At 36.3% G+C, this 26,458-nt stretch overlaps 2 protein-coding genes across 3 annotated transcripts in view; both read left to right on the top strand.

Annotated features, from left to right (window-relative positions):
* The window catches only part of LOC128233418 (tetraspanin-1-like), a 57,852-nt gene extending 55,287 nt beyond the window's left edge, over window positions 1-2,565 (top strand). For both annotated transcript variants that reach the window (XM_052947085.1, XM_052947086.1), the window contains one exon: window positions 2,143-2,565. In XM_052947085.1, coding sequence (XP_052803045.1) covers window positions 2,143-2,310 — 168 coding nt within the window. In that variant the 3' untranslated portion in view covers window positions 2,311-2,565. The remainder of the gene's footprint in view (window positions 1-2,142) is intronic.
* A 7,353-nt stretch (window positions 2,566-9,918) lies between these two features.
* On the top strand, window positions 9,919-17,252 carry LOC128233535 (uncharacterized). The gene is made up of 4 exons (XM_052947251.1): window positions 9,919-10,531; window positions 14,410-15,721; window positions 16,090-16,263; window positions 16,908-17,252. The coding sequence occupies exons 1-4, from the start codon at window positions 10,004-10,006 to the stop codon at window positions 17,045-17,047; spliced, it is 2,154 nt and encodes a 717-aa protein (XP_052803211.1). The 5' UTR covers window positions 9,919-10,003; the 3' UTR covers window positions 17,048-17,252.
* Window positions 17,253-26,458: the final 9,206 nt, after the last annotated feature.

Here is a 26,458-nt window from a genome sequence, read left to right as displayed (position 1 = left end):
ACCTACCATCTTCTATATTTTACCGATGTGACGATAATTTTAACTGGCCCAAAGCAATTCTGAATTTCTGTTCAATAACGCACTTAAAATAGAGTTTTAATTCAAAAATAGAAATCTTTCTTTAAAATAAAGCTCTCGAGGAGCCTGAAAATCTGCTGTTTAAATTATGAACAAAAACGTCTCGTATTCTTTGCTTCATCAATGACACAAAACGTGAAATATCACCTCCTTGGGCAAGCCACACGTGATGAAACCTCATATTACTCAATATTGTTTTAACATGTACTGCCCAGTTTGTTTTATTTGGAAATTTTACAACATCATTTATCATTACATTAAAGACGGTATTAACATATTTATCACTAGGCATACTTAAAACTTTAAGCATGGATTTAATTATATCCCCTTCCCTAAAACCAGTATCTTTGTTTTGGTTTTATTAACCTTAAGTTTCCATTTGTTACAATCTTCCTCTTATATACTAATGTTCGCTTGCAGTTATGCTGCTGAGTTAGCAAAAATTACAATATCGTCTGCATATAAGAGTAGAAAGAACTTTAACAATACTGTGTCGACCCCTTTGGCCTCTTTGAGATATAATACTTCCTCTAGATCGTTAATATACAATGAAAATAATAACGGAGATGGACATTCGCCTTTACGGACACCGAAATGACTTTCAAACACTTTACTTAGCTCATTTTGGTGTTTAACTCCTGAATATATATTATTATACATAGACTTTATTAATGAAAAGAGATCACCTCTTAGTCCTAATATATACAATTCATACCACAGATTGCCTCGTAATATATAGTCAAACGCTTTTGTAAAATCAACGAAAACACAAAATAACTGCTTGTTTTCATTAAGAACATGGGGTTAATTAAATTTTGTGATACAAACATGTTATCAACGGTACTCATTTAAGCTCTGAATCGAGCTTGAACTTCGATATTTACATTGTAATATTCGGATCATATTAAAAGCCGACTTTTAATCATATCAACACTTAATATAGTGATTTCTCGAAATTTCCAACTTAGTTTAAATTGCCCTTTCTATGTATTTGGACTATTTAACCCTCAGTCCATTTTTCCGGAAAAATCCCGGTTATTAATAGTTTATTAAAAAGCTTTAAAAGAAAACCAGTCACCAGGGAAAACTAGTTAAACTAAATAGATAGGTCTGGAAGCCTTACATTTACTAACACCCAAATAGTTTGATCAGTTCTGCAGTAGACTGGGCGACACCACATTAACCCTTATTTTACATTCCGGTGTTCTACTGCTGTATTCATCTATAACATGTTGCATATAAAATTATGCAACCTACCGGGACGAACTCCGTAGCCCACACTTTAACCAGTACAAGTCCGGTAGCCAAAACTAAACCAGGACAAGCCCAGTAGCCAACATTTTAACAAGTACAAGCCCAGTAGCCCACACTTTAATTGTGACTAGCCAAGTAGCCAACACGTTTGCCAGGACACGCCGAGTATCAAACACTTCAACCAGGACAATCACAGTAGCCCACCCTTAACCGGGACAATCCAAGTAGCCAACACTTTAACTAAGTTCCCGTTTAAAGCGTGAAGATTGATGCCATATAAACAGTAAACGACAACTCCACACCAACACCACAACTTAAAAAACATTTCACAGTTCTCCAAATATCTTCATTGTTAATGTTGGGTATCTTCTTGGAGTTGTCAGCGGAAACTTACGAACAATCTGGAAGCGGGAAGGAGGTGAACCGTCTTTAAGCTGCTGTTTTATCAATGTATCCCTTTTACTTGAAGTTTAGGCTAAATAATCTGTTCAGTAACGTTATATCAGTATCATTGCTTAGATCAAGATATGTATTTAATCAATGAAAATGCACAACAATGTTAAACGAATCAAATTATATGAAGACCAATGTAAAGGTTCAAATACCGTCGGTGTTGATCCGGGTCAAACATCGTCAACACATGTCTCTCATTCGTTTATATTGTGTGCATATGAAAACATTCTAAAGACACTGCTTTCTCTGTGTTCATTGTTTATGGATGACTTCCTGTCGAGAAACATACGTTTTTTATATGGCATGACCGTAAATTGAAGTTTTGGCCGTTCATCACTCAGCAACTTTTTATTGCAGGGAGTAGGCATAGCTGTAGCAGTATGGGCCAGTATGGATCTTCGAAGCAGGCAGCTGAAGATTATGATCGAGAAGAGAGGATTTGTCGACCCAAATGTACCCGATCCGAATGCCAGGGACGATGATGAATTTGGGGATGACTCATATGTTAACCAAGGCCAACTCTAGACACAATAGATTTAGAAATAAGCAGAAAACCATGCATGAAATATTAGCAAATCAAAGGGGACATTTTAAAGGGATGTAATTCTCAATCAACTGTAATTAGTTATGTAACGATATTGGGTCGATTGATATAAGAAATAACGTGATTGACTACATAGATGTTAATCTTAAACGGTGATGTGAACAAAATTTGAAATAAACCAAATAATATAGCTGACTTATATGTCTCCAATGCTGTTATAATTAATGCAGATAACAAGTGACTCTTGAAAGCTCCAGGTCCCAATTTCTCGCAACTTCTTACGTTAACAAGCTTCAATAGCTTATTTAATAAGCCAAAATACATACTTAAAATTTGAATTGGATAAATGAAAAATTATTAATAATGATTTCATAAAGATAAATCATGTTTAAATCCTATTTTTAATAAAGAGGTAAATATAACACAAACTATAATTATTTTTTTTAGTGAATTTAGCTGTCCTGTCATAACAAACTTAAATAGTTTTGAGAAATTTGGGCCTAGTCAGTATAAATATAAATGGTAACAACGATTAATTTATCAACATACACATTAACATAAACAAGGCCTGAGTTGTTTTAGACGCTTAATCCTAGGAATGTATTGATCAAATTAATTGATTTTTTTTGCAAAAATATCGTAAAAGTTTCAACGCATATAAAATTAAAAATTAAATATGTTTTAGCAGTATTTGTCCTTGATGACGTTTAGAGGAATATGGCTTTCGCTATGTTGTTGGTGATGTTTAAGTATTAAGTTAAAAGAATAAGTCTTCGCTCGCACGGACTTTGAACACATTCAATATCATGAGTCAGACACACGGGCAATATACAATACCGATTAGATACTCACAAAATTATAAAACACAAACAGTTCTCATATCATGCAACATTCTGATAAGCATTGCCTTTAAAAGAGTTTATAAAACACGTGTGGCAAGATGAGTGTTTTTTTTTTGTGTGTGTTTTTTTTATTTTATGTTTTAGTTATTGAGCGATTATTCATTCAATAGGCAGAACAGTATTAAGATTTTGCTAACTTGGCATAAATGTTAACCATTATTCACTTGACTTTCTTTTCTTTTTGTAATAAAGCACAAAAGCACACTTTATTTGACATAAATGTTATATGTCTTGTTAATCACTTAGTAAACATACAGCACTATCGTTAACAGGTGCTCAGCTTCTTCGCAGTGACGGTGAAAAAAATATTGTTGTTTTTTAATGTTTAATGTAATCGGTAGCCGGGCGCCGACAAATTGTTAATAAAACCAATAATAAATGTTACTTTCTCAGGGATCATGGCCAAATTCCTATCAACCTATGAGTGTTTAAATGAAAACTTGGTGGTTCCAATCCGATTAAGGATCAGCAGCGATGCAAAAGTCGATTAAGGGGCCAACATTTTAAATGTTTTTAAAAATCAACTTCTGTTTAGTTTTGAGATTCAATATTTCACAAGCATGACTCATATATCCGATGCAACATGAAAAACTGTTATTAGGAGTTTAGCATTTTTTACGAAATATATTTTATCAGATTTCTAATTAAAAAGCATTTACGTTTTCTCGGAAATGTCTTAATACAAAAAGAATATATTTGTGAGTCAAATTAATCGGAACTGCCCAATCAACAATGTCTTGTGGCTTTGTGTTGATTGCAGCTTTTTTAAAAAAAAGATATGTGCATTTTTATAACCCGGAAATGAATTTCATGCACGAAATTTAATTATTTTTCTGAATAACTTTCTTATTTGACGAGATATCATCAAGATTGTCGAATAGGTAGTCTGGGGCATTTTGACATAAAAACGAAGTACTAATGTCGACAAACATTTCCGTAATATTGTGAAAAAAATGTTTAACTCCTAACTAACCCAAAAAATGTCTCCAAGAATAAATGTTTCACTCCCAAATAAGATCGTTCCTCAAAACATGTACTTTTTAAACGTTTTTGTTTTTGACCTTCCCCACCCACTTTTGATTGCTGCCGGCCCTAAATGAATGTTTGTTTGTCATAGCTCTTCTAAATGCGTAAATGTGAAGATGCACAAGACTGCTGGTATTGTTAAAATAATCTGATTCGATCAACTGGAACAAAGCTTCAATGCCGACCTGATCCGTTCAAGAAATTCAACGGAAAATAAATAGTCACTATAAGACATTATTGGGATAGACAAAATGGCAAAAGTAGAGCTAGTATGGACGGTAAGGACATGCATATACGTATTTAATAGGATATTGTAATTATCTTTTTAAACTTGTTATTCACTTAGGAAGATCAGTTGAAACCAGATGGAAAAACAGCTAAACAAAGGTAGATAAATTTGTATGCTTATTCTGAATGAGCAATTCTGAGCCGGCCAAGTCAGCGGTTGGTAAAACGTTAACCTACCAATCCAATTAGTCTGGTTCAAATCGGTGATCGGTGATCGGCCGGCTTTAGTCACTGTCATTAGGAGGACATTGAATGGTATTTTATGAACGCCTTTTTATGTATAAAGATGTTCTTAATTTTGTTACCAATACCCGAAGCCTTCTACTCTGTCTGGAATGCGGAAAAGTGTGTGTTATAAACTGTTATCGCCGTCATGACAGGTATCACATTGAGGCGCTGGTTCGGGTTGAGGAAGAATTAAGGTATTCGTGTGGAGCAGCGCTGTTCCCCAAAGCAAGTCCATACCACAACGCCTATAAGTTATGTCTCCGCATTCAAGAGGAAATATTGTTTTTGCCCTATCTGTCGAGTAAGTCAGTCCGTGTAATCATCCGACCGTCAGTCTTTCCTTTGAACCCATAAACTTCATCCTTGGTATGCAAGTTGGTCATGATAAGTTTGATAACTCTTATTTATTTTGAGATTAGTAGGTCAAAATTCAAGGTCGACTTTAAGGGGAAAACGCTATGTTGGCGGTGACCTTAAGCATAAAAATTATTTCTTCTCAATAACAGAACGCTTGCGCCCAATATATTCAAACACGATATGCCAGTTGATCATGATTAGTTAGCCCCTTTTGATTGTGGGATCAGATTGTCAAAGGCCAAGGTTGCGGTGAATCTGAGGTTAAAACAGTTTCCGTTCAATAACTAAAGAACGCTTGCATCCGAGAATATCATACTTTGTATGCCAGTAGGTAATGACTAGTAGATCACCTCTATTGACTTTGAGGTAAAAAGGTCAAAGATCAAAGTCACGGGTACCTTAAGCTTAAAAAGGTTTCGGCTCAATAACGAAAGAGAGCTTGCACCCAGGGAATTTAAACCTGAATGCCAGGAAATCACAACTAGAAGATGATCCCTGTAGGTCAATGGACAAGGTCGCGGTGATTTCGAGTTGAACAAACGGTTTCCGCTCAATTATTAATAAATGCTTGGGCCCAGGAACTTCATACTTGGTATGCAAGATAGTCACGATTAGTAGATTTTGAAATCAGTAGATCAAGGTCACCATGATCATGATCAGTATATAAACTCTATAGGGTTCATCTCAAGTCCAAAAGTACAAATGTTATGTCCATCAACGCTAATTTCGCAGCTAAGTCCACACCATGTGGGAGACAAGCGTTTTTTCTTAAAAGCAATGTCTAGTTTATACACGTAGTTTTTTTTTATTCTGCAAGTGGGGAGCCAAGTCACGAGGAGTCTATTCCTGGGCCAGTATGCAATAACTGTGTTGCAAATGGGCAAATGGAATGTGCTGAAATAAAATTAAATTAAAAAAAGTGACATTTAATAAACTTGAAGTTTGTAATAGCATTTCTTCCATGTGGCATTTTAATGTGCATTGCAACAAAGCGTATTTGTTCATGAGTATATGTATTTAAAATTGAAATTGGTAGGAGGGAACATAAGACTGTAAAATTTAAAAATTATTGTGAAATCAAAACTTATGTGCATGACAAAATGAGCATGTAAACATACCAGTATAATATGTCATAAATAATGGAAAATAGATAGCGAATGTTTCTTGTTATTATATCACTGACTGTAAGTGAATAATACGGACTTGTCCATATAAAAAAAATTACCCTAATGCCCATCTGTTTTTTACTCAATTTGGTGGTCTACGGTCCACATGTAGTAATATTGAGTTTTCATATGCTTAAACTTCAATGTAAACTGTGATATAATAAAATAATATTGAGTTGAATTGAGTTGAGATAAGGACAAACCGCCATGCTTTGTGATATTCACACAATTTATCAAAATGAACGCTGCAGATACCACAGCACCATGCAGACATATTCAATTGCACTTTTATTTTCAAAGGTATAAAGGTATAACAAAAAATAAATTTATCCTTTAAAATGGACTATTTCATGGCTTGTAAAATGCACTTTTTAACGGATGTTTTTATTACAAAATAAAGTGTGAAGAATCATAAGCAACGTTTAAACTAAGATACTGACACCCGGAACCCTTCAAGAAATATTGATATATGCGCAAATATTGTCTTTGGGGTCCACAATACTGAATGACGTTAGTAACTTAATTCAGCAGAATGCTGCAGTGTGATTGGCTGTTTGTTATTATCACGTGCTGCTACAAAAGTCGTCAATAAAGGTTAAAATGTGCGTCAGCTTGTGTACGGGTTGATATGGAATAAATTTTCTACCACTTTTCATTTTCTCTTTACCCACTACATTCCGTGTGTTTCTATTTAACTGTATTTCTTGCTGCAATTTCGGTATCAAATAGTCAATATATATATATAATCACGTGCGGCTGCAAAAGTCGTCAATTAAGGTTAAAATGTGCGTCAGCTTGTGTACGGGTTGCTGTTTTTCCATGTTTCTTGTTTGTGATTTTTTGTTTTTATGTTCTATGTCTTTGGCGTTTACCCAGTGCCTTTAAACCGGGTTTATGTTTAAACTTTTTGCTACTGAGTTTGTTTCTGTAGTTTTTCGTATGAATATTGATATGGAATAAATTTTCTGCCAGTTTTCATTTTTTCTTTACCCACTACATTACGTGTGTTTCTATTTAACTGTATTTTTGCTGCAATTTCGGTATCAAATAGTCAATATATATATATATATATATTATCAATGTTTTCAGATGCATCACCGGGAAAACTCAGGGCTGTGCCAAAACATGAGCGAGTCCCATTAAATCACACATTTTCTAAACCCGACACATTCATGAATTTATCTTTAAAGCACCATTTGAACTGATTGGTCCGCTTGCTGCAGATATGCGAAACCTGTTGACGGAAAACTTTCTTGAAGTCAGATTCAGCCATTGAAAGAGCATGATAAAAGTTATATTCTCATTTTGTCCCTTGAATCTTATCTGACTTAAAGCGATTCAAACTAAGGAGCTTTGAAATAGGAATCGTATAGGACATTGTATACTTGATTAAGTAAGGACGATATAATTGTGCTTATTATTATTAAATTTAGCATATTTTACCTTTTTTAAGCAAGTGCATCACATGAATGACATACAGGATATTTCTTTATTTCAGTGTAAGATCGTATTTTATTTCACGAGTGTCATAGAAGAAAACCAAAGTTTTACGAGTGGGACGCCCCTCACGCAAAACTATAGCTGATGAAAGCTTTACTGGTGTATCTATGTTCCAAAAAAGAACAAAAACACTTTTAATTACACAGGGCATGAATACACAATCAAATTACTACGCCGCCATTTATTGAATAAGCATTTGAAAAATAGAACGTGTTAGTAAAACAATTGCGGATAATCACTGGATATAAAACGTTTTTCTTAGTTTAAGCGTGTGTTTTATGATATGGATATTCAGTCATCTCACTGTCAGAGACCAGTCTGATTCGCTTGAAGACAGGTCGATTTCCAGGTAAGGAGTGACGACCACAATAGGTTTTTGACAGATTTTGAGGCGTGGGTGGGGTATAAAACCAATCAGTTAATCTGTAAATTGTGGTGTGCATTTTTCCGGGAAGTTCGTTTCTTGTATAACAACGACGAACAGTTCAATCTATATTTGAACGATGATATAGCATACTATTTATCTTCGAGCAACGTATGTAACCTTTTTTTGAAACATTTTCTTGTTTAAAGTGAAGTGTTTCGTTTTAATCAAAGGGAAGTAACTGCAAATGACTTTAAAAGAAGTTCTAAAAGCTGATATTTTCACTCCTTATTTGGCAGTGAAAATATGAAATTGATATTTTCACTGTTATTATTTCACTGATAAAACTTGATATTTCATCGAAAAGCATGAAAGAACTCGATTTATTGCTTTTCGCTTGAAAGTACATAACATTTGTTCAGTCATCTACACGACAGCCTTTCAACACTTTCAGCGCTTTGATTGTTTTACGTTCAAGGTGTGGGGTTTGATCGTACCTTTATATTATTTTAATGGAATGATTTTTTTCTCCGCGTTTTTCATTTGACTAGACCACACAGTGGTAAGCATACAAAGCTATAAACTTGATTTTAAAAGTTTAATCGTCTTATCAATGCATTCTCTTTTACTCTGATCGTGTTAGATTAAAATCTCCTACGAAAACGTATTCCCATTAACCGGTTTCCGAACTGCACTTTTACTGCATTCTGCATTGCATAGCCATTATTTCACACAAGTACTAAGTAGTAAAAACGATATTAATACTGCTATTTGAAATGTACTGTAAAATTTCCCTGTGACCAAGGTTACATGTTTAAGTAGTCAACTAATACTCTGAACTTGCATGGACATGCCTAAAAACTCTTGATATTTTCAGACTCATGTTGAGGTTTATTTTAAAGTTAACCAAATCGCGGGATTGGGTTGGACATTGATTTTGAAAGCATCGTGCCAAATCCTGCATCGTTCCTTATACCTATGTTTTAGACTTTGAACTTATGTTGATATGTAACAAAATCCTGACTGCTTGTTTACTGTGCTGTGCATAATCAAAATATATAGACAATGATATTTGTTGATTCAGGTGTAAGATCGTAGAATATTTCCTGAGTGGTTATGACGTCACGATCTAACACTGATACAAACACATTTTCTGATCCGTCAATGCTTAGTTTCGATGCAAAACGTACAGATTAAATCAAGTCTGTATAATGTTAATGGTATTTAATCGATACCTTTGAAGTCTCATCGTTTTCAAACTGGGATCAAGAATGAAGAAATTACACTTCGCTTCGTTATTGACATTTTTTTCAGATGTGATGTTATGGCGTTTTTGTTTGTGAAGTGAAGAAAGATCACAAAAGATAAAGTTGTTGAACTCGAACAAATTTTACAACGATAGACCATTGAACAAAAAAGTTTAGGCATTTTTTCCGTTTAAAATGCTTTTGAATTCTGAATTAATTAAAGCAGCGAAAAAATTCCACGTTCGACAAATTGTAAAATATATGTATCTATGTCATATGAAAACAATATATATCGTTTAATCGTTATGCATAAATAATTACGAAAGTTATCTATGACTCGAGTTCTCTTGCACTGTTCGAGTTCATGCAGGTAAAGACAAACAATTTCTTACTGTGGTACTTTTTAATGTGAGCAGCCCTAAAATCAAGACGTAATATCACATGCATAGCACGTAGACATACATGTATATACAGGGTATATATATGAACAAGTGGTTAAATCTTCATTCAACACAAAAGCTACTGAGACGGAGCATAGTTGAAAGCATATCGACATACATTTAGCGAACTTAACAATTTTAGTTCAGTTTATAGACATGCATTGGTTCAAGGAAATACTTATATTTATTTTAATTTCAATTACAATGCGGTATAGCAGTGGTAAACAATGTAATATTAACTCATTGACTTGCGAGTTTTGGCTGGACATTGGGCACTGGATCCCTATGCGAATAGGCTTTCAAAAGAAGCTGTATGTAAACGAGACGGACGGTAAACTGTACCAGTATGGTGATTCTTCAAAAAAAACTTTTTCTCCTGATGCCGTCATTTTGGGAGACGGCTCCGACCATGAACGCGCTTTGATCGTTGTAAATAAGACGTTGCCTGGACCAGAACTAACTGTCTACGAAGGGCAAACAATTATTGTTCATGTGAAGAACAACCTTCTCGGGGTGGAAACATCCATCCATTGGCATGGTGTGGAGATGCGAGGAACACCCTGGATGGACGGTGCGGCGTTTGTGACGCAGTGTCCGATACTGCCCGGCCAGACGTTTACGTACAAGTTCAATGCTTCCAAAAGTGGAACGTATTTCTACGAAGGACACAATAGCGGGTTACAGGTTTGTCCGAGTTTATATTCAATCAAAAGAGAAATAATGATTGGCGGTGTCATAACTTAATATTGAAACAATAACACAGCACATTGCTATAAATCCACTATTATAAACATTAAAAAATTGATCCTGTCCGAAAACATCAAATAAAAATAATAATAATAATAATAATAATAATAATAATAATAATAATTAAAAAATTATTGTCAACATTTTTGTAATGATTGCTACGCATCAAGCACGGCTTCATAAGATGATCAACGCTTTATACATGATAACTGTCAATGATAAAAAATGAAATTGCAAAGAAACTTGAAACTTGTTTATTTGCTTAAACGCCTATTTCTACATATGAATACATATTCAATGGCGTTGTACAATAATGAATTATAAGATAATAAAAGCAATACAGCAATACAGACACAAGAATTAAATAACCAGTAATCAATGGAAAAAAATCACGAATATTAGCACACTGTAAACAACATACATAGTTCAATGAATAGTATATAAATTATTTACAACATGATGGGTGTTCACCATCGTATAAACAGACAACAGCTCGGCAATATATTGGTAAGTAGTTCATGGGTATACATTTTAAAACAATGCATAATAATCTCTGAAAAGATGGGTTTTTAAATGTTTCTTGAATATGTTTACTGAATCACTTTGTCTAAGGCTCAGAGGCAGTTCATTCCAAAGCTTAGGGCCAATAGTTCTAAAACTTCTGTCACTGAAGGTCATTTTCTTATTTAAAGGCACAACATAGCATCCTATGTGTTCTAATTTCCTCCTCTGAAAGTTCTTCAAAATATCCAAAAGTTGGCACATTTTTCACTGCTGGGATAAAATTGTCAAAGTCCTTCAAAGATTCTCGTATGTTTTCAATTTTGTCCATGAAATGGTCAGCAAACTTATCAGCTAGATTGCTTCCGTCTTCCACAGTTGGCATAGGGTTCTCATGCTTGCTTCCGGTTAAGTCCTTTACAAACTGGTAGAGTTTCTTAGAATCTCCCTTGGACTCGAGTACTTTCTGGCTTAGAATTAACTCTTTTTCATGTCTTAGAGCATAGTGATATTTATTTAGTGCTGATTTGAAAAGTTCATAGTCTTTTGGCTTGCGATATTTTCTCCACAGTTTCTCAGATCTACGCACAAGTCGTTTCATGGAATGGATATCCTAACATAGACAGTATCACTAACAATATTATCAATTTAAACAATAGACTCCTCGCTGTTGAACGAATGGTGTTAAAAATAGTCAGTGAGTGTGTAATACATTCAACGCTGTACTTTTTAACCGATCGGCAAGTTTTGGTATGTCCTTAACAAATAGTTTGCTCCAGTTGAAGCATTTTACCCTTGTAAGCACTAGGATAGGAACAATCCGTTCCATAAAGCATCTCCGTGCCTTTCTTTTATAGGAAGCAATTTGGTCATCGGGTTTCGAGTACTTCGAATCAATGCAAAGCCCCTTTGAATCCGATTGTGTCGAATTAAGCATACACCAAACATACTATTAAAGCACTTAATTTAGACATGCGATAAAGCATACGTCTTTTCAAAACAGTGACAAATAGAACAGCACTGAATATACGTCATTAACGGGAACACTATGGATATACTGATATTGTGCGCCCCCAACCCCCCCCCCCCTCCCCCTTCCGACCCCCCCCCCCCCCCCACACACACATCCATTGAATAGATCAAAATGGCAGCATAAAAAGCTACGAAAGGTATTAAATTCTACCGGTTGGATCGGTTAAATGAAGAGTTAATGGACACTCTTCTCACAGATGTGTATTTATACTCAAACTATATATATCCGCATATGGGGATATTTAAAAGATGCATTCTTACTCCCAAATAAGATGTTCCAAAATTAATAATTATTGATTGTTTAAATATTCCAAAAAGAATGAATAAATGTCGAAAACAATGGTTCTTATGAAGAATACCGAGTTTAATTTGAAAGAAAGGTGCATAAAACACGGTATTTCTACCTTATGAAACTATAGTAGATCACAGGAAATCTTTGAGCAATCACCAATGATTTAATATTTTTGCGCTTTTTTGCTATTAAATACACAAACTTGTTATCAATGCATACGGGCTTCGTAATACAATATAATGTCGTTATTTCATGATTGCGGAGTTATTTATGTTTTTAAGCCTTCATTTTAGAATGAGGCATTTGCCGCTATAACTGAGAAAGTTATTTTTGGAAAAGGAGATTATCAGTCTCGATACCCAACGATTCATATTTCAGTTAATGCCAGGTAAACGTCAATGACCTTGAACCTTGTTGCTCTGAAACAGCTGTTTTTAGAAAAGTTGAAATAAGAACTTGACAGATTGCGATAATTACTTGTTGCCAGTTATTGTTGTTTTGTTTATAGAAGTTGAAGAAAAACACGTTACAGATGCAAAACTCCGATAAATAAACATATGTACTTCAACCTTAAACTTGGCATGGATTGGTTTCATTTGAATTCATTTCCCTGTTTCCGACATAGTTATATTAAGAATTGTTTTTGCCATTTATTGCTGTTTTGTTTGAAAAAAAAACGTTACAGGTTTCTTTACATTGGAGTCAAACTCCGGTGAATAAATATGTGTACTTTAACTGATACCATAACAAAACAATTGAAAGATTGAAGAAAATGATAACTTGGCAGAAATAGATTCTGAGGGTTCAAAACTTTCTTTCCGAGTTATTTTATGAAACAGGCTATTTTCATATTAATATATAGAAAAAACATATTTTGATTTCAATTTGTGTTTCGTGGCGCAGGAAAGTAAAATATAATACATTGACGAGATCTTATAAATAATTGTTAGCACAAATGATATCGATATTTAAACAATTTAAATCGGACTATTTCCTTTTATACATCACATGGAAAAATACCATTTCGTATTTATGTGCATGCTACGTGAGCACATCCGAATTTTCAGTAAATAAAGAGCTCATGGACTTATCTAAATGCGCGAATTGTCCGATCTGACATGAATCCATCATCTAGTTAACAAGGTTCAAAAACGCTACGAAACTACGTCATACCTTACCTTTTGTGCAAAATTAATTGCCATAGTTCCGCAATGTCGCCACGTGTTTCCTGTATTGCATACATTAACCCCATAACTATTGTTTCTGAATGAGTGTGACCGACGTGTTATTTGTCATGTTTTACAGCATAAAGAACTGAGCAGAATTTTAATGTAGTCCTATTTGTCATCCTTTCAGATAAGGCACACCAACCAAAACGGACTGTATGCTCTCAAAAACATTATTATTATAACAGTGTTACTTAGCAATATCACAATATGCTTAAACAGCTGACCAACATTTCACGAAATATCTTAATTGCAACAAGTTTAAAGTGACATCCTTATTCAAAATCGACACATACTCATGTATTACAAACATACTCTTTGACTGATAAACTTTTAACTACTTACTGAATGCATTTATGGAAAATATTAATAACAGATAACAAATTTGTAATCGTGTATTTAAAAGCTGAAAACGCAAAAATATTAAGTGATTGGCGAATGCTAAAAGATTTTCTCTCATCTTCCATCGTCTCATAAGGTTGAAATACTGAAAAATTATTTTCAACACTTAGTCTTCCTTTTTGGTATATCAAAACAATAATAATTAATGTATTAATTGTGGTAAATCTTACTTTGGAGTAAGAGTGCATCTTAAAGTATGGTATTTGGCCAGATTACTTGCCCAATCTTCTATATTAAGTGAAATGTTATTTTTATCTACAGTACTACATCGTATGTCCAAGACAGTCATTTTTTTATTCAGTGCATAATCCAAGGCTAGGAACGTAAAAAAACATGCCTATCTCATTCTTTATCTCTTGCAGAAATTCATGGGTCTTTATGGAGCCTTTATAGTGAAGAAAAAAGATCAATCGTTGGGCAGAGAATACACGATGCTTATTCAGGACTACAATAATCGTTTTGCCGATGCAGATATAATGACTCAAGTGAAGGAATACGTCTTCTACCCCGGTGGAAAGAAATTCATTCCTGTTCAAACCGTTGATGGATCATTTACGACTTTTGTGGAAACCACTTCAACTCTGGTAAATGGGCGTGGTCGCGTTATTGCTGACAATGGTATTCAAAGTACGCACACTCCATGGACTGTGTTCAGTGTTACTTCGGGTGAGAAATATCGTTTCAGAATGATAAACACTGGTTTTGTGGTGCAATATATGGTTTCTATTGACAACCATAAACTCACCGTCGTAGCTATTGACGGACATGACATTGAACCATTTACAACAGATTTCATTATAATTCACACTGGTGAAAGATTTGACTTTACCATTGATGCAACTGAAAAAGTCGGCAATTACTGGATTCGTGTTGAAACCCTGAGAAATTACAGAAAAATACCGGGATACGGTGTCCTGAGGTACAATGGGGCTCCTAATGCAGAACCATCGACAAAGAAACGACAATGTACAAATGCGGATCCGTGTGTAGTACTGAACTGTCCATTTGCTTCGCATACAGGGTGGGAATGTCATTCGGTAGATACAATGAAAATACCGAAAAATGAAGTGGCTCCAGTTCCTACGTCGCATGACGGTCCTTTCAAAGATTTTTTCTTGAACTTTGGCTGGATGTATTTAAATAATGGGGAAGCGGCAGGTCATATCAATGGTATTCAAAATAAACTTCCGTCAGTATCAGCTCTTACGCAGCCTAGAGAAGTTATCCCCTGCCAAAGAAATGATGGATGTGGTCCCGAAGAAAAATGCACGTGTACACACGTTATTGATGTAAAGCACAATGACATCGTTCAACTAACACTTTTAAATATCGGAGACTTTCCTATTATCCATTCTCCCGTGCATTTGCATGGAAACAGTTTTCGTGTATTAAAAGTCGGTTACCGGCCTACGGATGAGAGCTTCATCAAGAAGGGGGATAATAAAGACATTCACTGTAACGTTCCTGCTAATAAAACACGTGCGCTATGTAATTCTGTTTCCTGGACTGACCTCACCTGGAGGCATGGTAATATACCTGGAATTGACCTGGAGCGGGCACCCTTTAAGGACACGATTACTGTTCCTGCTGGTGGGTATGTTGTCATCAGGTTTAGGGCCGATAACCCGGGCGTGTGGGTGCTTCGAGACACAGAGATGCATGGAGCTTTAATGGGTAGGTGTGCTGCGATAATCGAGTACAAGCCATACGGTATAGGTGGCAGTATTTGTTCTCACAATTATATTCTTACTGTTATATATATATATATATAGCAAAACTTGTAAGGGATGTTCAAACGTTTCATATAAATAAATACGTAATAAGAATATAATTGTGAGAACAAATACTATATATATATATATGATTCAAACATCGAATCTAAAACGAGTCCCGTCCCATATGAATTTACATTGTTTTAAAAATGCGATATTATTAGTAATCAACTATTCATCTTCTATAAAAATGCATTCAAAAAAGGATATACACACGCCAACAGATACGTAGTCCTACAATAATTTGAGATTTGTGTTCATATATTCCAGGTGCGGAATTATTACTAAACAGCTCGTTTCCGCAACAGCCAACCCCACCTGATTGGTTCCCACAGTGTAGAAGTTTCCCGCCACCGAACTGGATGTCAAATATGAAGGAACAAACAGCAGCAGCAACATCAAAACATTCTTATTCTACCATGATAGGTGTATCAGCAACCACAGGTAATTGTCTCTAGTGATTTAATCTCCTTATGGTCTTCCAAATCATTTTATAATGATTCTTCAAAAAAGATGGCGTCTTTACCGATTCTGGGGAATCAGCTTATTCATCATAGTAATAGTCAGACATTGATAACATGAAAAAGGTACCATTTTACCTACGTCAGGCGTAAAAATGCTTGTTTCCACAAACCCGAAAGCGTATCATTAAGGTCTATGACTAAAAACAATCGGTAGACGTTCGTTCATTTATGCTATTGCTGGTTGTTAGGCCCTAATTATTCTGCCTTGAAAAAGCATCATGGTTAAAATTCGGTTACAGAAAGTAGTACGCATATAACAAAAGAATCTATACACGAGCACGGTGTATGTGAAGTTAATGTTGTTATATACATACGTATTTCACTGAACCCTTTGAGAACGTTATTTCTGGGTTGCACGCCAAAAATGCTAGTCTTATGCAGCTTTTACCGACTAAAGTGTTGATAAATGGATAGCCATGTGAACAACCTTACGCAGTGCATATGGAACAGCAAACATATTTTAACAAAACGCAATACATTCGAATCTACTTATGTGAACGAATATGTAATATTACATCGGGGTTAAACTGACTATGTTGCATCATTTCTTCTTATTTATTTCAGAGGAACGCGTGTTCACAGAAGGGGAGTTTTGGGGAATGTTTTCAGCCCTTATTTGTGTGATTATACTGCAGTTGTTTCTTTCATTCCTATGTGTGGCAAGACGAATACACAGATTCAAAAGTATCGTTGACTTGTATTAATAAAAGAACGCCATGTTCAAACCTTTCCTCATAACTCTCGTATTTCGTTCATGTGCCATTTTATATTTAAAGCTTTGTTTTCATTTTACATAATGTTTACCTTATGCATGCTGGTTATAATTAATTTGTTTTATTAATAGACATGTAAACATATATTATGTTTTGTGAATTGTTCATAAAATAATAAAAAAATGTTAAAAAACAATTGTTGTTATCCACATTTCTCAGTTTGTTTCCGCTTGCGTTGTTTATACCTTAAGATAGAAAAAAAAACTTGTTCCCAAGCTGTATACGCATTAAGATAACAATGTGACATAATCAACAACAATATTTACTTTCTTGAGAGAAAAAAACATCAAAATTCATTTCATAAAAAACGCAAGACGTTATTACGTCTTTTTATGTCTCCTGCGTAGTACAGTGTTATACCACGTGATAAATTACGTCATAAATGCTATATCGGAAGGCTACATTTTGCTTCGAATGATGAATGAAACAAAGATAACCTTTTTTTCACCATTTTAAATGAAACAAATAGCCGTCTATGCCGCTTAAAGAGCCCCGCCTTCGTTATTACCGGAGTTTGATTAGGTTTCGTCAAACACTTCGACAAACCTGTTTCCAAAAAAATATGTTTAACAGTGCTACATAAGGCGGCGGTTTCGTTAAAAGAGTTATCGAAGTGTTTTAAGAAACTAAACTGTCAATCAAACTGTAGTAAAAGACCAAATGCGTGGTTATGTAATCGGCATAGACTGCGTCATGTTCCATTCAATATGGTGAATTTATAGTTAAGTTATCTTTGATTAACGTCATTATTTGAAGCAAAATATCGCCTTCCGACGTAGCATTGATGACGTAATTTATCACGTGGTATACACACACTGGTAGTATGACAAACTCATATAAGGTATACTATTATCGGGTGTCGTTTTTGCGCGGCTTCTACGGTGTCACACTTTCATATCAACTCTCTATTTGCACTATTCACTCTGAAGTTATTGCCCTTGATTTATCAAACTTTGACAAAAATCGACCTTCAACCCCCCCCCCCCCCAATCTTGAGCATTACTTATTCAATCTTTGCCATATTTAAGGGCATAGTATCTTATACAACAATGACCAAAAAGCTAATCGCTCAATCCGCTATGGTTTTATGATCCTTGGATTGTCAAAATTTGACTAATTCACTTGATCCTTTTTCTTACTCCGGCATTTCTTGTCCAATTTTAACCAAACATGATTTCAATGCTTAAAGAACTGGCCTATTTCTATACCAAGATCAATCAAGCCACAGAGCACTTTTAGCTCTAGAGTTATGGCCCTTTGATATCCAAACTATGACAACAGTATCTCTGTTTTCTTAAATATCCAATCTTAAGCAATCTATAAACAATCCCTTTTTTATATTCCAGAGTTATGGACTGCATTGTCAAAATTCGACCAAATTTACTTTGTCCTAATTCTAGCTCTAGAATATCTAATCAGATCCTTATCAAATGTGGCCATGTTATAAACGAGCTTTCGACGAAATGTCGTAAAATCAAGTTCTTTAGTTAAAGATATTTTTAGTGTAACACATCAAATTGAAATGTTACTTGCAAAATCCCTTTCGGAACTCCTCAGTCATTTTTATCGATAATCAACCTCGGATGTATGCCGGTACATCAGTTGAAGTAGTTCGTATTTTTTTTTAATTATATCATTAATAAAATGTAGTGTTTTAGAGTTGTATTTATTGATCTAAGTTTAAATTGATTGCCAGTGAAGTATATTATTGCAAACATAATTAAGAATTCCCAAAAGTTAAGTCATAAAGTTTAACTGCTAAATAAAATTCCTACGCGATCTACTTGCAGCAAACTTAAACGTACCGCTTTTTGAGTATGTAAACCGTCCAAATACATCCGAGGTTGTTTCGATAAAAATGGCCGAGGAGTTCCGAATGGCAAAATCCAATAATCTTTGCCTGATCTGGCCAGTTAAGCCATGTAAGCTCTTAGTTTCAAAATAGTTATAATAATTACACTCAGAAAAGTTAATGCGAAAAAGCGATCGTACGAGACGTGCTAAGATCGCCCCGTTGTGACCACATTTGATAAGGGTTGAAATAGAAAACGTAAGCACACCTGTTGATCATTATTCTATCATAATAAACATGTGTGTTTACATTTTGACTCTGTTTTTTTTATTTTCTTCTTTTTTATTCATCAGTGTTTTTTGTTGTTGTTTTGTTTAAATACGGTTCAGATCGTGTAGACTCTTTAACGAATATACAAAAAAGGTCCAGCAGACCAATAACCTTCTATGATTTTGTTTAATGGGTACAATAACGTAAAACAAAAACAAATGGTTTGGTATAGTTTGCGGTTCCGAATAAAAAAAGAAGATATTCTTTAATGTTTTATTTAAAATATAGATGTCTAGGATTTGTCACGAGACACCATACGAGTAATCGACCTGTATCCACCCGTACCAACTATTCGCCAACCATTAACACACCCGTCAACAACAAATTAGTTTTAATGAACCAGTCTTGTGTTCCATTGCGGCATCATTTTTATTGTCTGGTTCCCTGCTTACTGATGATCCCATTCGGAACTCCTTGGCCATTTTTCTCGAAAACAAGCTCGGGTGGATTTGGACGGTTTACTTACTCAGAAATCGGTATGTTTAAGTCCGCTGCAAGTAGATCACGTAGTGATTTAATTTAACAGTAAATCTTAATGACTTAAATTAAAATCTTAATTATGTTTGCAATAATACACTTTACTGGCAAACAAGTTTAACTTATAAATACAAGCTTTTTAAAACACTATAAATTTCAAAAAATTACGAACTACTTCTACTGATGTACCGGCATACGTCCGAGGTTGTTTTCAATAAAAATGTGATATTCCATACAGTAGAATACCGATAATGTTAGGGGAAGGAACTCCAGACTACATTTTTGACAGAGTGTAGATGTTTTCTGCTTACATTTTTATTTTGGTCCGAGTTAAGTTTACAATCCTGCATCAGGAACCGTTTTCAATAACCTACTTGTATTATGTATTTCTTTAGACCTTACGGTCAAGGATAACCCGTGAAAGTGCAAGCACTTATTTCCAACGGGGTCCTTTGTTTTTGCTGAAGTGACAGCACGCTGAAGAGACAGTGGTGGGATACAAGGAAGTCCGGGTGCGATACCTTAGCTCTTTTTCGAAGAGACCCCTTGGTTCTTTACGTGCTCGGTTTAAAGCACCGATACACGGGGTACAACTTTCCGTTAAACCAGTACTGAGTACACTACATTTCAAAGCACTACCCTTTAAATGCCGAGCGCCAGGCAAGGGAGCTACATGTACCAACTTATAACGTCCTTTGGTAAGATGCGGCCAGAGATCGAACCCACGACCTCCCGCTCCGTAGGCGGACGCTAAACCACTAGGCCTCGGAGACTTACTAACGATTAAGAATAGAAATTGAGTGTTTTAATTCGACCGTAAATATAACAGGCAGATAGAGTCAATGAAATCACTGAGGATAAGGATAAGAATCATATTGAATACTACCGCAAGCTGACCTTGCTCGCAGCACGCGGGGGCTGACGTCATCCCACACGCGCTCATTTGCATGAGGCGTACCAGGGACAGCACATATTTTGTCGTTGCAAAGTTTTTTCTTTGAATTGTAAAAATGCGAAAAGATAGATGTTTAACGCAAAATCTTCGATACAAGGGAGGTAACTGAATTTATATGTCATCATATAACCAAATAAGTCGTCGCTCTTTCTGACATCTGATTATGAATAATAATGTTGCGTTCAAAGCGATGATTACAAAAGATTAAAGAATATAAATCAAACATACAATTTAGTAACCATCACTGCCTTACTGTATTATTAAAAGAAGAAGAACTTATAATTGTTACACTTTTAGTACAATATTCGAGAGACAGTTATATATCAAATTCAGTGGTTACTTCAAAATATTCATAATGAGTGTCAAGTAGTAATAACTCAAGATTCATTTTAGACAATCTAGTTGCAATCGTATTTAAAAACATAAATAAATCGTATATAAAAACATGCATATATAATACATAAGATCGATTACAATAATATATATTTAGTTTTAAACGCATTTATTTAACAACGATTTTGACACAAGTTATTACACCTTAACTTTTATTCCTTAAATGAACTGCCTTTCGGCAATTGCGGTTATCATCTGATGAAGACAAGATCTTTGGATATGTTCGGCAAAGGCCAATAATGGCGGCGCCAAGTGGACACTACAAGATTACCATTTATTTTACTTTTGTTGATCACGTTAATAAAACAACGGCACATTCGATTTTTGGTGATCTCATGCCTGAAAAGAAATATTTTGACAAAAGTGAAGTTTACGTAATACGGAAGTTGTGTATTTTCGGATGTTAGTCAATTGGAAATGAGTGCCTTATTCTCTTATTAAGACTGATAGTTAATATGGGGAATTCAAATGAATAATGGAACAAGTGAATTGAAATATAATACTTATTAATTGCACGGTTTGTTTTGTCGCTTAAAAGATAAACGGAGATGTTTCATGTTTCCGATAACGAAAGTATTAGGGGACGGAACTCCAGACTAAACAATATATATGAAAATTGTTGTTCTTGTTAATGTTTGTATTGTGTCAGCAGGTGCCGTAAAATATAGATCAATATCTTAAAAAATGTTAATTTATGATATTTTAAATGTTTTGTTGCCATAAGTGTTTCAATTTTACGTTTAAAGCATTCGGAACTGCTCGGCATTTTTTATCAAAAACATCCTCGAATGTATTTGGAAGGTTTACATTTAAGTCCGTTGCAAGTAGATCGCGTAGTAATTTTATTTAGAAGTCAAACTTTATGAATTAACTCTTGGGAATCTTAATTATGTTTGCAATGAAACACTTCACTGACAATCAATTTAAACTTAGATCAATAATTACAACTCTAAAACAATACTTTTTATTAATGATATAATTCAAAAAATTACGAACTACTGCAACTGATGTACCGGCAAACATCCGAGGTTGTTTTCGATAAAAATGGCCGAGGAGCTCCGAATGCTTTTAAAGGTGCTTATATACCCAGACATAAGTACCATGTCGCTAAAAATATACTATCAGTGAAAGTTATCCCCGGACTTTGTTTACCTTCCGGTCAAGGTCAAGAAGCTATATTAATTTCCGGATGAGAATACACAAATTGTGTTGATTAATACACGATTTCAGTTTGAAATCATTAGGTAGTTATAAGACATTCTAGATTCGACATTAATTACCCATTATTAGCTATGGCAGAACCCGCTGAAAAGCAGCGTTTTTGGGACACTTTGCCACATTAGAAATCGGTGATCAAATAACATCCCACGCGCCCCGAAGAGCGAGTTATGTAGGGATTAGAGATACCTAACGGACAAAACTAGTCCCAACTTCCGCACGTGCGGGGATTCTGAGATATCTTCGACATAAACTTACCCATTTTAAGGTAGTTTGGCATTTGGTATTAAGGTAATTTGTAACATAGAGGATCCTTGTATGCGAATAGAAACGGTGACACCAATACGTCAGAGAAGCGCCGATGGTCGCGTTACGTAGGGAAATAATAGACCTAAAATACAAGACCGGTCCCGATACCGGCCATTATTGGCCTAGCATTCGTGGTTCCGGAGAAATGTTCGACATAATCTTCCCATTATAAGATTTGGCAAAACCCGCTGAAAAGAAGCGTTTTGGGGACACTTTGCCACGTTAGAAACCGGTGATCAAATAACGTCATGAGCGCCCCGAACAGCGCGTAACGTAGGATTTAGAGATACCTAACAGACAAAATTCGTCCCAACTTCCGCACGTGCGGTGATACTGAGATATCTTCGACATTAATTACCCCATTTTAAGGTATTTTTGCGCCATTTGTAAGTTATAGGAGTACGCGAATATAAACGTTTACATCAGTACGTCAGGGATTGGCCGACGGTCGCGTTACGTAAGGATTGAGGGACCTAAAATACAAGACCGGTCCCGAGCCCCTAGCATTCGTGGTTCCGGAGATATGTTCGAGATTAACTTCCCATTATAAGCCATGGCAGAACCAACTGAAAAACAGCGTTTTGGGGACACCATGCCACGTTAGAAACCGGTGATCAAATAAAATCCCAGGTGCCCGAAGAGCGCGTTACGTAGGGTTTCGAGAGAACTACCGGACAAAACTAGTTCCAATCTCCGCAGGTTCGGGGATGCTGAGATATCTTCGACAATAACTACCCAATATTAAGGTATTTTGGTGTCATTATAACGTATATGAGAACCTTGTACGAGAATAGAGACGGTGACACCAATACGTAGGAGATGCACCGATGGTCGCGTTACGTAGGGAATCGAGAGACTAAAATACAAGACCGGTCCCGAACCCCTAGCATTCGTGGTTCCGGAGATATATTCGACATTAACTTCTCATTATAAGCTATGGCAGAACCCAGTGAAAAGCAGCGTTTTGAGGACACTTTGCCAAGTAAGAAACCGTTAATCAAATAACGTTCAGGGCGACCCGAATAGCGCGTTACGCAGGGTTTACAGAGACCTAGCGGACAAAACTAGTCCCAACTATCGGCACGTGCGGGAATGCTGAGATATCCTCGACTTTAACTACCCCATTGTAAGGTATTTGGGCGCCAGTTTACCGCATAGGAGGAACTTGTTCGCGAAGGAAAGCAGTGACGCAATTACGCCAGAGAGGCACCGACGGTCGCGTTACGTAGGGTTCAGAGGGTCCTAAAGAACAAGACCCGTCCCGACCTCCTCGCATTCGTGAATCGGCTTGGCCCCGTTAAAGGGAAGTGTCTTGGGGACTATTTATGACGTTAGAAACCGGAAATCCAATAACGTCCCAGGCCCCCGATGGTCGCTTTGCGGCGGAATAGTGTCCCCTAAAGAACAATACTAGTCCAAACTTCTTAACGTTCGGGGATGCTGAGATATTTTCGACATTAACTTCCCCATTTTATTGTATTTTGGTGCCATTTGTAACGCATATGAGAAACTTGAAGGCGAATGGAAGCGATGACGACAATAAGTCAGAGATCTAAAGATCAAGACCGGTCCCGACCTCATCGCATACGTGGATCCAGAGATTCGACATTAACTTCCCATTATAAGGTATCCTGTGCCCTAGTTTTGGGGACACTTTGCAACGTAAGAAACCGCTGATCTCATTGAAAAGTAGCCTTTTGGGGATACTTTGCGACGTTAGAAACTGGTGATCCAATTAGGTCCCAGGAGCCCCGACGGTAGCGTTAGGTATGGAACAGAGCAAGCTTAAGGAACAAAACCGTCCCCAATTCCTGCACGTGAGCGGATGTTGAGATATCTTCGACATTAACTCCCCATTTTATGGTATTTTGGCGCCGTTTGTAGGGTGTAGGAGAAACTTCTACGCGAATGGAAACGGTGACGCCCCGACTGGTCCCGACGTTCGCGCATGCATGGATTCGGAGATACCTTGACATTTACTTCCCACTATAAGGAATGTGATGTTAGAAACAGGTGATCCAATTGTGTCCAAGGCGCCCCGATGGTCGCGTTCCGTAGGAAATAGAGCCCACTAAAGAACAAAACTGGTACCTACTTTCACACGTGCGGGGATGCTGAGATATCTATGACATTATTATTATTTGTAACGTATAGGTTGAAACTTGTACGCGAATGGAAACGGTGACGCAATTACGCAAGAGACGGCCCGATTTTCGTGATCGATGGGAATGGAAAAATGTAAAGAAAAAGAACGGCCCCGACGTCCGGGCATGCGTGGGTCCAAAGATATCTGTGACATTAACTTCCCAATATATGAAATGCGGGGCCCCATGGAGAAGTAGAGTTTTGGGAATACGTTGCGACGTTAGAAACCGGTGATCCAATTATGGTCAAGGCGCCCCGATTGTCGCGTTACGAAGGGAACAGAGCCAAAAACGAAAAACAAAACCGACCTCAACTTCTGCGCGGATGCTGAGATATCATCGAAATTAGCTAACCCATTAAAAAAAATTGCGCCATTTGTTACGTATATAAGAAACTGGCAGGCGAATGGAAACGGTGCCGCAATTACGTCAGTGACGCCCAGATGGTCGCTTTCCGTAGGGAATAGAGGGATCTCAAGAACAAGACCAGTGAGGACGTCCGCGCATGCGTGAATCCGGAGATATCTTCGACAATGTATACTTGGCACCATTGATAAGTAGCGTTTTGTTAACACTTGATGACGTTAGAAATTGGTGATCCAATTATCCCAGGCGCCGCGACGGTTGCATAACGTAGGGAACAGAGCTACCTAAAGAACAAATCCGGTCCCGACGTTTGTATCTGCACGGAAGCTGAGATATCTTCGACCTTCTCTTCCCGATTTTAAGGTAGTTTGCGCCACTTGTTACGTATAGAAAAAAGTGTAGGCGAATGGAAACGGTGACGCAATTACGTCAGAGGCGCCCCGACTTAAGAGTTACGTCGGAAACCGAGATAGCAAAAAATAAAACCAGTCCCGACGAACGCGCATCCGTGGATCCGGATATATCTTCGACAAGGTTTGCGGGCCGCATTGAAAAGAAGCGTTTAGACCTAAAGAACAAAACCGGTTCCGGCGTCTGCGCTTGTGTGGATCCGGAGTTATCTTTGACATCAACGTTCCATCATAAGGTATGCGGGACTCCTATTAAAAAGAAGCGTTTTGGGGACACTTGTGACGTTAGAAACCGGTGATCCAATTACGTCCCAGGCAGCCCGACGGTCGTGTTACGTCGGGAACTTCAGCGCATGCGTGGATCCAGAGATATCTGCGATATTAACTGCCCATTTAAGGTCTTTTGGTGCCCTTTGTAACGTATCGGAGAACTAGTTAACGTTTGATACCGGTAACGTGTTGTTTTTCTTCAGATCTTGAGTATCAGTATATCACTACAAAAAATCGAGTGAACAAACAGGAACAACCATGTGCTCCCAATAAGCATAACATAATGATGCATTCCGTCTTTTTGTAATTGATTTATCCCAAATTATAGGTTTTAATATATGATATTGATATCTAAATAGTGTATACTGCTGTTGTTTACTTAATAGAGTGCAATTATGAAAGGGCATGTTTGTGGATTGTTCAGTAAGGCGTGCTGTAATTTCACCATCAGATATGGAAAGAAAAGTATACCAATTCAATCACTTTCTTCCAATGTAATCGATTAAATATTTCATTAAAGAAAAAATCGAGTACCGACACTCAATACGCACATCTAAAAATGTTCATGAACAGCACACGTTTTACCTTTAAGCACGTGTTTCTGTTATTTGTTTCATAAAAAGTTTTAGGATATATTTCCTTTATTTTTGAACAATAGATGAGTCAAATCCACATACG

Source organism: Mya arenaria, chromosome 5 (genome assembly GCF_026914265.1).
Source record: "Mya arenaria isolate MELC-2E11 chromosome 5, ASM2691426v1".
Classification (NCBI taxonomy): Eukaryota; Metazoa; Mollusca; class Bivalvia; order Myida; family Myidae; genus Mya; species Mya arenaria.
Note: the sequence above shows the minus strand (reverse complement) of the source record. Positions and strands in the feature narration are given on the sequence as shown.

Excerpts from the sequence above, each read along its gene's own strand:
- LOC128233535 (XM_052947251.1), top strand. The coding sequence starts at position 10,004 with ATGCATTGGTTCAAGGAAATACTTATATTTATTTTAATTTCAATTACA. Across the intron at positions 15,722-16,089 it reads GATGCATGGAGCTTTAATGG|GTGCGGAATTATTACTAAAC; the intron begins GTAGGTGTGCTG and ends CATATATTCCAG. Across the intron at positions 16,264-16,907 it reads AGGTGTATCAGCAACCACAG|AGGAACGCGTGTTCACAGAA; the intron begins GTAATTGTCTCT and ends TATTTATTTCAG.